Raw genomic sequence first — 13,561 nt, forward strand, 5'->3', positions numbered from 1 at the left:
CTATTTAATATTTTATTTCTATTTATATACTTTAATTTAACTTTACAATTTACCAATGTCGGGACACCCTTGTACCATAGTTGCGGGACCCACTAAGAGAACTAACATCTTAATCCGCAGTAATTATATCATTCGTTATTTGGACAACTGAGAATGAAAGTGACCTGTAAATACCCTCTTTCATTTCAAGAGTATATAAAGATTTTAGATATAATTTTAATACATTTTCAATATTATCACATTTATGAATTTTTTTATACTACTTTACTCCTTTAATTTATCAGTACGTTTTTTTAAATTGAAATTTAGACTATTATCGATTTTATGAAATTATATATACCTGCTTTAAGGATTATTAAACAACTAAAAAAAATTCAAAATGTTATTCTTATTGAAAATCTATGCGAATGATAATTTGCAAAATTAAAAACATTTTATTTACAAATTTGTAAATAATATTTTTCAAAGACATTTATATATTTATCTTTATTTCTTGTTCGAGGCCGGTTATATTTATCAATTACCAGGGCATTCAAAAAGTCCTGTCGTTTTTCGTTTGTTCGTTGTTTATTTTGATTCTAGAGTGTTTGCTAATTAATTCCGTTCAATACAACTTTTATCCATGTAAACACAAATGTTTATACTTTATGAATAGGAGGCTAAGGAGGATTAATTTAATGCAGTCACCATTCAACTGTCTAGTTAAAATGATTCCAGTTGAAACTCAAATTCGGTCGATTTTGCTCTATGAGTTTAAACTTGGCTCAAAAGCTGCCGAAACTGCTAGAAAAATATGCTCCGTGTTTGGGGAAGATGTGCTGTCTGAGCGGAAGGCACAATTTTGGTTTTCAAAATTTCGTGGAGGCGACGAGACACTAGAAGACGAGGCACGCTCAGGTCGATCAACTGTAGTTGATAAGGAGGACGTTCGAAGAGTAGTAGAGTTGGATCCGCGTCAAAGTTGTTCAGAGATAGCCTCTCAACTTAATATCTCAGCCACCACTGCCTGGAATTACCTTAAAGAACTGGGAAAAGTGAAAAAACTGGATAAATGGATTCCTCATAAGCTTTCAGATGCCAATATGCTTGTTCGCTTGACAACTGCATCTTCGTTAACTTCCCGCTTGAAAGTCGAACCCTTTTTGAATCGAATCATCACCTGTGATGAGAAATGGGTGTTGTGAACAACTTCAGACGATCATATCAGTGGTTGTCGGCAGATGAGAAACCTAAACAATTTCCAAAACCAGATCTCCATCCAAAGAAAGTTTTGCTCATTGTTTTCTGGACAGCCAAAGGTATAGTGCATTTTGAGATTCTGAATCAAGGGCAAACCATCACTGCAGAAGTATACTGCAATATACTGGACCATTGCCAATCCAAGCTTAAGACTTTTGATCCCTGCTTAGTCAACAGAAGAAGACCTTTGCTTCTTCAAGACAACGCTCGACCACACACCGCCAAATTGACCAGGGAAAAATTGACAGAAATAGGCTGGGACGTTTTGCCTCACCCACCATATTCCCCTGACCTGTCACCCACTGATTATCACCTATTCAGAGATCTCGACAACAATCTGAGACAAAAATGTTTTCAAGACCGTGACAACCTAATTCACGAACTGACCACTTATTTTTGCAGTAAAAATCAACAGTTTTTTAAGGAAGGAATTTGGGCTTTACCATCTCGTTGGGAGAAGGTTACCGACTGTAACGGTGGATATTTTGATGAATAAAGGTGATTATTTGAAAATATTTATTTATTTATAATTTCCCCCAAAAAAACGACAGGACTTTTTGAATGACCTGGTAAAATATGTATATCCATACAGTTTCAACATTATTTATTGATTCCTTTGAAATATCCAACGGTTCGGCATTCTCAATTTAATAACAATCTTATTATTAACAATTTTAAAAACAGTAATTATAAATTATCACATCTCAGTTTTAATTTCACAGTCTCGCCCAAGTCATTAAAAACGTTGTATGGACAGGATATTCTACTAGTATCTAATATAATATGGTTAAATTAAACTATATTACACAAATAAATAAATTAACTATATTACTATTAATTAATTTGCACCATTTTGTGTTTAATTACCTATATTAATAGGTACTATTTCATTTAATAATACTTCTTTTATTTGAAATTGTTATACTATTATCAACTAACATGCTATGAACACCAAATTGTTTAACCTAGCTCGCAAACCAGTTTAGGAATATTATCACTATTTCTTCTATTTTTATTCTTGAAATTTCAATTAAATTTAATTATAAACAATTTACCTCTATATACACGTAAACATATTTAAAGCCCATCAAAGCAAAGATTGTCGGAGTATTAGGTAACGATTATAACTTATTGTAATTATTATGATTTTAAAAAGTGAAAGTACTTCAATTTTATACGTTTACTAAGGTACAGTTTTTTGTATTTATTTTTCGCGTAATGAGGTAAGTAATTCTTCATATATTTTTTCTAATTTATACATTTAAATATTAATTTTAATATTTTAACTTTTTATTTTTTAAAACACCGAGGTACATGTACATTTTCTAGCATTTTTTTTAATGACTGTAAAACTCCGATATACCATAATTCTTGTATTTCTTTGTTTAATAATTTTTATTAATTAAAAATAATTGCTGCTAATAATTGGGGAGGGAGTGGAGGGAAGAGAGGAGTTGGGTGGAGGGGGCAGGGAGTGAGCTCAGTGGTAGTTGTGGGCCCGAGCTGGTGGTGTCAGTCGTCTAGCTCTCTCTCTCTTCGCGATCGTTCACGGCATCACTGGTCAGTCAAGTGTTCAACATTATTCTTATATTTTATTTCGAATTTCAGTTTGTTTTTATGTAATACATTTAATAAAAAAAATAAAATATTTTATTTACTTTAATTAATTACAATTAAAGGGTTATGTACTGCTTCAATAACTGAAGCACTAATTTTAGATTAAATTTTGAATTTTTTTTATGGCTGAAAAAATTATTTAAAAATATTTGAATACTTTTTATTGTATTTATAAATATTTAAATTACTTTGAATATTTTTCATCTTTACATTGAAAGACAAAACTGTTTTTAATGTAAATAGTGCAATAAATAGTAAGTTTTTTGTGCTGTGTAGATATTTACACCATATTTAACCAAAAAAAATAAAAAAGGATGTGTGTGTATGTATAATAGCTCATGAATAAATAAATAAATTCATCAATATTTTCTATGAACCTTTTACAGTTTTATTGATAACAACTTGGTACAATAATGATAAAATGAATAAATAAATGAGAAAAGAAATTTAATTAAAAAAGGTTAAAATTATCTTAAAATTAAAAAAGGTTAAAATTATCTTAAAAATTAACTACTTTGTTTATTTATTCTATATAACAATTAGCACCCACTACTAAAGTAGCCTGGAAAATTAATGGTACGGCCTATACCTACAATCATGTCATATTACTCCTATTCAGTATAATTACTTATGGAATTTTAAATCATTTAATAAACAACAAGATAAGTGTTTATATGCATGGGATTTTTACAGCTATTGAAATCGTTTCATACTGCCTGAACTTCCTGTAAATGTTAATCTATTAAAAAAATTGTAGGTATATATATTTATATTTATTATATTATATATATACTTATATATTTTCAGAATTGTGATATTTTTAGTTTTTCCCTTACGCCCTTTGTACCCTTTCATATTTCATAAATACTCAAATTCATTAAACGATTTTCTAATTTATTTTGAACCTACCAAAAATGTTCAAATAGTTTACAGTAATTAAAAATAAAGTAAGAAGGGGGATAAAAGAAGGTCTGTGAAATAAAAAATAAATTACTAATCAGCTATTTTATTGTCAGATTTATTCGTTGTATTAAAGGGGAAAAAAATCAATCCCTAAAGATACTAAAGGCTTGTGGTTTTATTGAATTATGAAATTAGTAATAATAAAAGTAAATTTAGTTTATTTTTCGAGTCCCTAATATGGCGGGCTGTATTACTGTTGTCAAATATGTAAAGCTAATACTTAACTAACAGATCCGCAATTTACTTTTTGAAGCTTAGTTTCTCTAATTTTTTGATTCTTGAAATAAGTTTATATTATTAATTATTAAATTAAGGTGTATTGTATTAAATAAACAATACATAAAATAAAAAAAAAATTAAATATATTCGGAAAATGCGTAGATAAATATTAAAATGATATTTTTATATTAAATTTGTATGTTAGCCGTATTGAAAAGTATACATTTTTATTTAATAATATAATCATTATTTCTATAAACTATTAATAATTAAAGATATGCTTGTTTATGCATACAACTTAATTCTATAATAATTGGTATAAAGATGGGTATTTTTATTTAATAGTTTCAAATTTACTTACACATTTCCTTCATTTTCCAATTTATTTATTAATTAAGCAATTTTCTTTACCAGTACAATATGACGATAGGTACATTGTTATCTAGAAGGTTCAAGTTTTAATTTTTTTTTTTGTTAATTGATTCGATTCATTGTTTGAGAATAAAATCTGCTAGAGGAACAGATTTTAGTTTGTGAACATTCGGGGGAAGAAAAATAACTTTTAGCTGGTTAGGCGAAAGTAGCAAATGGAGTTCAATGAAATTTATTATAGACTATGATATCGCTAATTCCCAACTTCCCTTCAAATGTGGGCCAAATCGGACGAGCTGTTTTCGAAATATAGGCGTGGCGAAAAAAAAGTTTACGCATGCCTAATTGAAAGTTTATCTGTTTGATCGATTATTCCGGAACACAAATTTGACAACAGACAGACCTTTTAAATTTTTTTTTTATATACATAATTAACTGAAATGCAATGTATAGGTATTGCTTTGTATAGAAAATTAACAAAAACATTTCTAATAATAACGAGTCTGGCAATTCTCTTGGACAGCATGGGAACTTGTGATTGGAGCTACGAATTTCTGGTCCAAAACGAAAGAATAATTTTGCTACAAAATTGCTCATGCAACTGGAGCGACCTCCTTTTTACAGCAAACCCTTTAATTAATGTGGAAATATTTGAGTAAGTTTATTATAAGCGAAGTAATTTCTATGCATGTTTTGCATTTGACATCGTTGTTTATTATTATCTTTGCACTGTGGATTAAAAGTGAGAAGTTCCTACTTAAAATTTAATACTATGGTTCGTGATTAAATTATTGTAATTTTTATCGAGTTTTAAAGGAGTAATCGTTTGATTATGATATAAAATATTGATTTAACTAAATAAAGACGGAGGATATACTCAACGATTTGCTGTATCATTTTTTTTTTCAACTACTTCGATTTGGACATTATTTTATTTATGGATGTTGCCATGAATAGGATTGCACTACAATCACACTTCATTTTTTTTTATCTTGAATATTGAAGGTTTTATATATTTATGCCTGCTATATGCTAAGCTATAAGTAATTGCAGAACTACTCATTTTCTCTTTTATTTCCTTTTTTTTTTTTCATCTATTTATATAGCATTTCATAATAATATGGTAGCATTCTTACACAGAATAATACTTTCTATAAAGAATTCGCGGTCAGATATAACGGTAGGTTATATACAGTTATAATAATTGTGTATAAGAAACTTCGTTTTGGACACAGAAGAGTTTTCAGTAGCCCTTATTTTCTACTTTTTTAATATATATATTTATTTATTTTTTGAGTCGAAACATTCATTTTAAACATTTGATTAAAAAGGTAATAGAATCAATATGGATCTTATTTTATATTTTCGTTTTTAAAACCATAGCTAATAATTTTTTCATTATATACATGCTTACAGATAATAATACGTTTATTATTATGAGTTGAGAATGTTATCTGCCATGATGTATTAGTACCATTAATAATAATGATTTGAAAATAAGTATTGAAAATGAATTTAATAATAACTACCTTTACTACCAATAACCATTTCTGTAATTAATTCATTAATGGGTGTTTTAATTGGATAATTAATATATTCAAGTATTTTAATTGAAGGGCTGCAAACATGAAACTACTGAATTAGACTTTTAAATGAAAATTGTTTATTACCAATGTTTTATCTTGTCTCAGAACTAACAGAAGGGTTTCGGATAAAATAAAATACTGTTTTTTATAGAGATGAATGAGAAGTGCTTATTGATAAGTAACAATATAAAATATTTTCTATTATTTTATTGTTTTAGATTTAATTAATGTTTAAAGCGAAATAAGTTAGAAGAGAATATTTTTTTTATTTTAGTCTCGGAACATCCTGTTAAATAATAAAACATTGAGGTCATAGGTTTAATAAAATTATTATTAAGATTGTTTGCCTAGAAAGTAATAATAAAGTTTGAATTTAGTGAATCTATAAAAAACTTGAGCTCGGGTTGGAATTATTTCAATTGCTTGTAAAATATTTTTAGAAACTGGTTAGTAAAAATTACAGCCTTTAGGCATTTATCTTTAACATCTAAATAAATTGATTCCGTTCTGAAGTATGAAAATTCGGCAAATGTCAATCATTATATTTCAGATTATGATTTTGAAAGTCAATTGAAAAACGATTCAAAATATGTTTAATTTCTTTCAGGGAATAATTTCATTTTTATAACAACATAAAACATATACCTCTCTGTTTATAAAATGAAAACGGTATTATTTTGCATCTTTACTATTTAACATACCTTAATAACTTAAAAAGAAATTAAAGAAAACAGTTTATGTGCAAAAAGTAAATGTTTCAAAAATAGCTATTTTCTTTACAAGTTGATAAAATTAATTAGTTTTTAAACCTACAATTGTCTTGAAGTCAAAAATATGGAAATTAAAAACAGAATGGTTCTCAATTCATACATGTTCTCTTCTTGGACATTTAGGGGATACTGTGTTCCCCTCTTCAACTTTTATAATTTATTATATTTTAAAAACAGCACATCTACTGGTCAAATGATGGAACAAATTAAAATTGATTATAAAAGAAACTTTCAACAGAGCATAATTAATAAAAATTGAATTAATAATAGTTTAAAATTCTTCTTTTAAAAAAAAAATTATTTGTCTATTCGTTCCGAACCATAATTCTTGGTTCCGATATTCGTTATATTTTATACCAGGATAATTAAGATTACGATGATATCTACTATACATACGAACATGTACGTAAGACCTCCATCCCACACCTAAATATATTCTTTTCACTTCTTGCCAGTATTTGCAACTCCTTGTCAATCAACTTACCTGCCTCCTCAGGTTGTCACAGCTTCTATGTTCCCTCGGGGTTCAGCTTAGTGCATTCTTCGCTACAGCACGATCAGGTTTCCTCCATGTGTCTTATCCATCTCAATTTCCCTTTTTTATCTTTTTTTTTTTTTTTTTACATCCCTCGTCTATCGATGTCTATACGGTATTTTATTTTAAGGCTCCATTCGTCATTTTGTTTTGCCTACTATTCCCAGAATCTATCAGAGTTAGCTGTTGACGAGTGTTGAAGTAGAGGTTGGTAGTTATTTTAAAATAGCTGAATGTAAAAAAAAAATTTAAATCCTACAATAAAGCAAATGATTGATTTAGTTCTATGTTATAGTCTTAAGTTTTACTACTCATGAAAAAGTACTTTGTACGTACTAACTTGTTATTGTAGAATAAAACTCAGCACTTATAAAGTGACGCACTATTCACTTCTATGTGAATTTTCAAGTTGAAGTGTTCTTTTTTGATCTGTTGAAGTGAGATGTGCTGTTTTAGTAGGTATGTGATCTTGTTTTTCTGTCCTGATATTCTTGAATTAGTGAAGCGTTACTTATTTACTACTGTTTGAGAGACACAGAGCTTGGTTTAGTAAAACTTACTTAGTTATGCTATACTTTCTTTTAGATTTTATTCTTTAAAATTAATATCTCTGTTATAAAACTCAATAGAAAAGTAAGGTCATTTCAATTGAATTGTTTTTGGGTATTAAAATTCAGTATATCCTAAAACGTTGTTCTAAAGTATTCTTAAACATTAATCTCAATTATTTAATCCTCGGTCGGTAATTTCTTTAATGTTATTATTTATAGTATTAGTTTAAAATAATCCCCCTCCTGCTCCTGCTTCCAAGGTTTCTTTATTGTTAACTACATCCTGAGGGTAAGACAAAAACTATTACAGAACATCGTGATTAGATTGCATAAGATCCATCAAGGGCTTTATTTCTGCGATTATTGCAGACTCTCATTGACAATTCGATTTCACCTGCGGGACAAAATGCCAGTCGATTATACGGACCGTAATCTGTGATGTCAGAGCCATATACTTAGCATTAACGTTTCATGATCAGGTCTTTTGATAACCTATTTTGTTGAACTTGAAGTTCTATTGTTGGATTTTAGGATATTTTAAACTAAGCTTAATTTTTTACTTATGGTTATAAAAAAAAGAAGGATGTTATTGAATAATTGCCTTTAGTATTTTAAACCAGTGGTAAATAATTAAACAGTCCAAGTTTGGCAGTTCTGTCAGAAAATAATAATATCACATAATTTCCTGCAAAATATGGTATATATCACATTAACAGTTTACAAGTCCTAACCAAATAGAGATATTGCATCACTCCAAGGGTTTAGGTTGATAAAATCCTTAATATTCTTGTTTGTAGGAGCGTGAGGTTTTTCGCGGTTGAAAAACAATTATCTTCTCCAGAGTAAATGTTCGCTGTTTCGGGTGATAAATAAAAAACCGGAGGACCTGAATATAATCTCAAAAAATATAAAACAATGAAGAAAATGAAATGATAAAAAAATTCCTTCCAAATAATATACATTTTAATAAAATTAAAATATAACCAAAAAATGAAAAAAAAATGAATTGTCCTATTGTTACAAAAAAAAAAATAAAAAAATGAAATGAAAATAATGAATTGTTCTGTTGTTACAAAAAAAAAAAAATAATAATAATAAATAAAATAAAAGAATGAATTGTGAAGTAAAAAAAAAATTGGATATATATGCCCAAACTAAACAATTTTCTTTACACACACAATAAAAGATAATTTTCCACTACTTGAGTTGGTGAAATGTTTTGAAAACAAAAACAATAAAAAATAAGCAAGCTTGATGAAGAGAAAAAAAAGGCTCTCAGATGGCCGGGGGGTCGATATGCGCATATCGATCACACCTTTCGATTCTAATCTCATCCGAGATGGACGTCTTGAAGCCGAGGTCGAGTCGGTAGAAATAAGAGGGTCCCTTGAAAAGCAGAGCCCCTCAAAAGATTAAATAGTTATTGGTGAGAGCGGGACAAAATTTGATTGCTCCAATCTTTGCCAGTACTGACTGCAGTCTGCTGTACAGTATCCGTAGTATATGCAGGCCGTAATCCTACTGCTGCTCATAATCTTGTAAAATTGCCATACCATGCAGCCATTGTATTTATACACGCACCACAACAAACTTCCTTATCTTCATAATAAATTCTTGAATATAAATTTTAATTACAAAAATCAAGTGACTTGTTAAAAAAAAAGAAATTCACCAATTGGAAGTAAATAAAAATTGAATTAAAAAAAAAAAAATGAAACTGCACTTTTGGGCTTTAACCTTGTTATTGGGGGAAACCTAAAAAAAAAAAATAACTAAAATAAAATAAACGTTTTAATTAATAATACAAAAATATTTTGGGGTTATAAACCTCAAGGTACTGCATTACATGCTATATTTGATAACAAAGTAGAAATTTAGAAACATGGAGATTATTTTTTTAATCTAATCGTTATTAACTCTGTTACATAATTTTGTTGGTTAATCTGTCAGTATCACTAATTTTATGCAACCAATTCTTACTGACAAGCTGAGTATTGTCTATTGTTAAAAGTTTATTATTTGATAATATCTTTTTCAATTCATTAGTTGGAAATAGGTAGTCAATATTCATAAATTATTATCTATTTGAATTTTAAATGCTATCTTAGATCTTAAAAATTGTAATTTCCTTATTCTACCATAATATATTTTGTTAATTTTCGATTTTTCCAATTTCAAATATGAGTTTTTGGACTTTGAGTAACTCACTTCAGTTTTGGGACGATATATTTTTAACTTTTAACAACACATACTTTTACGCTTTATTAATAGTTTATAATATTATTTTGTATAAGGATTGTTTTACAATAATAATCTTAACTTCAATGATGATTAACAATTTTTCCATTCATATCGAATCAGGAGATTGACTAATATACACATTACATTGTAGTCTGTTGCTGCAACACCGTCTTGGTATTCCAGATTACAAAACCTGCTGACCGATAAAGACGTCGACTTAAAAATGAACGGCAAATCTCTCTTTTAATATTTCATTTATCAATGGATAAATCACTGAATACTATATGTAAAATTTTGACTATTTTGAATTTAATTGTTCTATGTATTGTAAATTGTACAAAGTTTTAAAAAGTCTTTTAACTTTTCGTAATTTTTTAATAAAAATAAATATGGCAATTAAAATGTTTATCTGTTTACTTTTCAATAGTACTTCGGCCCTAAATAGTGTTCATAGAGTTAAAATATGCCATAAAACAACGTATTTTTAAAATAGTCGATTCTCCCTAGATTTAATTTTTATAGTATTATCTTTCAAAAAATATATATATTTTTAATCTGTGCTTCTTTAATTTTTTCGAACCCAATTATATGTTACATTAAACGTTTTCATGTATGTGTTATCTTTACATTATGCCATTATCATTTTTTGAAAATTTTTCGTTGAAGGTAAGTTGCCTGTCAAAAATACTATTCCCTAAGGCCAGTTAATTGAATCAAAACCTATATTTATTTTATAGTAGAGAATATAATAATAGTAATAACAGGAATCGCTGGGCTCTAGAACCCACATAACACAAAATAATTATCTGCCATTGCCGGATTCGAAGCCGACTTCTTAGAGCTAGTAGCATGGTGTCGTACCACTGTCACCGCTCTCCCAGAATAGAAGCTAAAAAAACAGGGGGGGAATAAAGGTGATAGTTGGAACTTATTCTTACAAAGGCGGAATTTTTTTTTGTCTAATGTTGTTGGTATTTTTTTTATATACTAATAAAGTTTACAAAGATTTAAATAAAATGCGATTTTTTAATACTCTTAGTATGTCTAAAATATACCAACAACCAACTAAATAATTCAAACCTTATCATTGTGAGACTTAATTCTATCAAAAACCTACAAGTTCTTTACAATGAAGCTCTCTATGGGTTGAACTTTATCCGTTTACGAAATTTAATTTTAAACTTCTAGGTAATTATATCTAATACAAGAAATTCTAGAAATTGATAGAACCCACCGTATTCGTTAACAAAAATATTTACATATTTAAAACTTGTTTGCTAAAAGAATTTTAGGATTCTATTGCATGGTTTCTAATTTCCTTTTCTATTAAAGAATGATTGACATTCTGCGATGTAAATTGTTAAATATGTAGATTTACTTTCCCTATCCATCACCGTTTTTCCATTAGTGGCAGATGTTTTTTAATCCTTGATTTTTCATAAATATGAAATTTATGCTACACGCCGTGCGAATTTTTACGCAGTGCGAATCTGAAATATTAAATATACTAAAATATATTATATATAAAAAAATTAGAAATTTATTGGAATATTCACACTTAAGTTATATATACACTTCCATAATTATTGTTAACGTATGATTAAGATCATATAAACATATATAATGAAGGATTGCTATATTTGCCATTTTATATTCGTTAGGTTGCTAAGAAGAATAATATTCATTGCCATCTTCAAAATTCATATTGTTTGGATGACGCAATACATAGTTCGTGGGTTCTTAATAATAATATTAAATTCCAAAATAAAACGAACATCTAACCATTTCATAAATTTTATTTGTAATTCAATCAAACCAAAAAAAATATTTTATTTTTTGCCCGTCCATATAACTTTAAATTTTATAGTTTCGTAAAAGTGTTTCAGTATCATTTAATTTTTTAAACTAATGCACCTTTTTAACGATACGTTGAATCCTTCTGGAAACTCATTTTAGTGAGATGTTATTTTTCACACTTCTCTTGGTATATTAAATTAAAATTTCACTATTTGGTACGATGGGAGCAATACACAAGTTTTTTTTTTTGTTTTGACGAAGTTTTTTCCGTATTAATTAATTTCAGCCATTTAATTGACTTGGTATCTTTTTAACTGGATTTGATGTTTGTATGAACAGTTTGGTCTCTGGATTTGGGATCTTTTCTTAATGGTTAGACACAGTCGTGTGAACTATAGTAATAGTTACAATTATTGTTAATTCTTCATTGGCTGTCACTGGATGCAAGTATTTGGCAAAGGATTTTAGGACAGATTGTTTTTCCATGCCATCGGTCTGACTACTTTAGTTTCTATGAATATACGAACATTTGAAATGTATTGACTTACTGTTTTTTTACACATCAGCACCTCAATTTTAAGTTATAATTTCCTGTGATATAGTCCTCCATATTTCAGGGGTAATGGCTGGAATTTGCATTGGTATACCTCTACACGCTTCTACCCAGGGCTGTTATGACAATGACGTATTTTATTATAATAAACAGTATAAATGTAAATAGAAATGTAATTGTATGATGAAAATGTTGAACTTTGTGATCAATTAATTAAGCAAGGTTGAAAATACTATCTACTAGTGCTATCTTAGGTGACGGTCGGAACCCCCCCTCTTCCTAAATTGTACTAACCATAACCATTATTTTCATGCACAAGAAAATTCCATTATAAACTTGGAGATCAAAGGATTCACCCAAGCCGAAATCAAATCGATCACGCCTTGACACTGGATTGATGGCAAAGCAGTATAATAAACGTGAGATAACGTAGGTGCATAATTTAGGTCACATCACGACCTGATATGGAGTAAACCATGACTAAGGACACACACGAACAGTGAAATATACTAAATTACATCTATTACCTTATATAATACCATCCAGACCCATAGTCAGGGAGGGGCAAAAGATTCGAAATTTTTAAGTCCCATACTTGATTAAAACAGTCAAGACGTTTGTTGCATCTAAATATGAACTTCATTTTAGATATATTAAAGAAATTCACGACTTATTACAATAAAACCCTGTAACGATTCTTAGTTATTTTTTCCGAACATGTAATACAGGATTCAACATGATAGTCTGTTACAGGGGTAGCCAACTTTACTATTTATAAGATTAACTTTGTATCTTATAAGTGTGTCGCGATCGACTAGCTGTCTTCGGCCTATTCAAAGGGGAAAGAAGGCATGTGAAATGCATACTACGTTTATACACTGTTTCAGTATCAGGTACATTCCAGTGAGCTTTAAGTCATATAAATGTTCAAAACTATTGTTATTTTTGAAATCACTTATTAAGTATTCGAGATATAGGCTCACGAATAAAATAAATTTCCATACAACTTTTGATAGTAGTATTCCGTACTTGCGTCACCTAAAATATTCGATTTTCCGACACTTTTTCCTTGATGGATTTTTGCTTACTTAAAATGCCATTTTTTTTTTTTTTTTTTT

At 28.6% G+C, this 13,561-nt stretch overlaps 2 protein-coding genes across 5 annotated transcripts in view; both read left to right on the forward strand.

The window, feature by feature from the left end:
• Positions 1–707: 707 nt before the first annotated feature.
• LOC136795395 (histone-lysine N-methyltransferase SETMAR-like) lies at positions 708–1,184 on the forward strand. Its single transcript, XM_067045830.1, has one exon. The coding sequence runs from the start codon at positions 708–710 to the stop codon at positions 1,182–1,184; it is 477 nt and encodes a 158-aa protein (XP_066901931.1).
• A 1,547-nt stretch (positions 1,185–2,731) lies between these two features.
• Positions 2,732–13,561, forward strand: part of LOC106692784 (histamine H2 receptor) — a 581,552-nt gene continuing 570,722 nt past the window's right edge. For all 4 annotated transcript variants that reach the window (XM_067045812.1, XM_067045811.1, XM_067045814.1 and 1 more), the window contains exon 1: positions 2,732–2,799. The gene's annotated coding sequence lies outside the window, so the exon portion shown is untranslated. The remainder of the gene's footprint in view (positions 2,800–13,561) is intronic.

Source organism: Halyomorpha halys, unplaced genomic scaffold (assembly GCF_000696795.3).
Source record: "Halyomorpha halys isolate HHAL.00 unplaced genomic scaffold, Hhal_1.1 Scaffold71.1, whole genome shotgun sequence".
NCBI classification, from domain to species: Eukaryota; Metazoa; Arthropoda; class Insecta; order Hemiptera; family Pentatomidae; genus Halyomorpha; species Halyomorpha halys.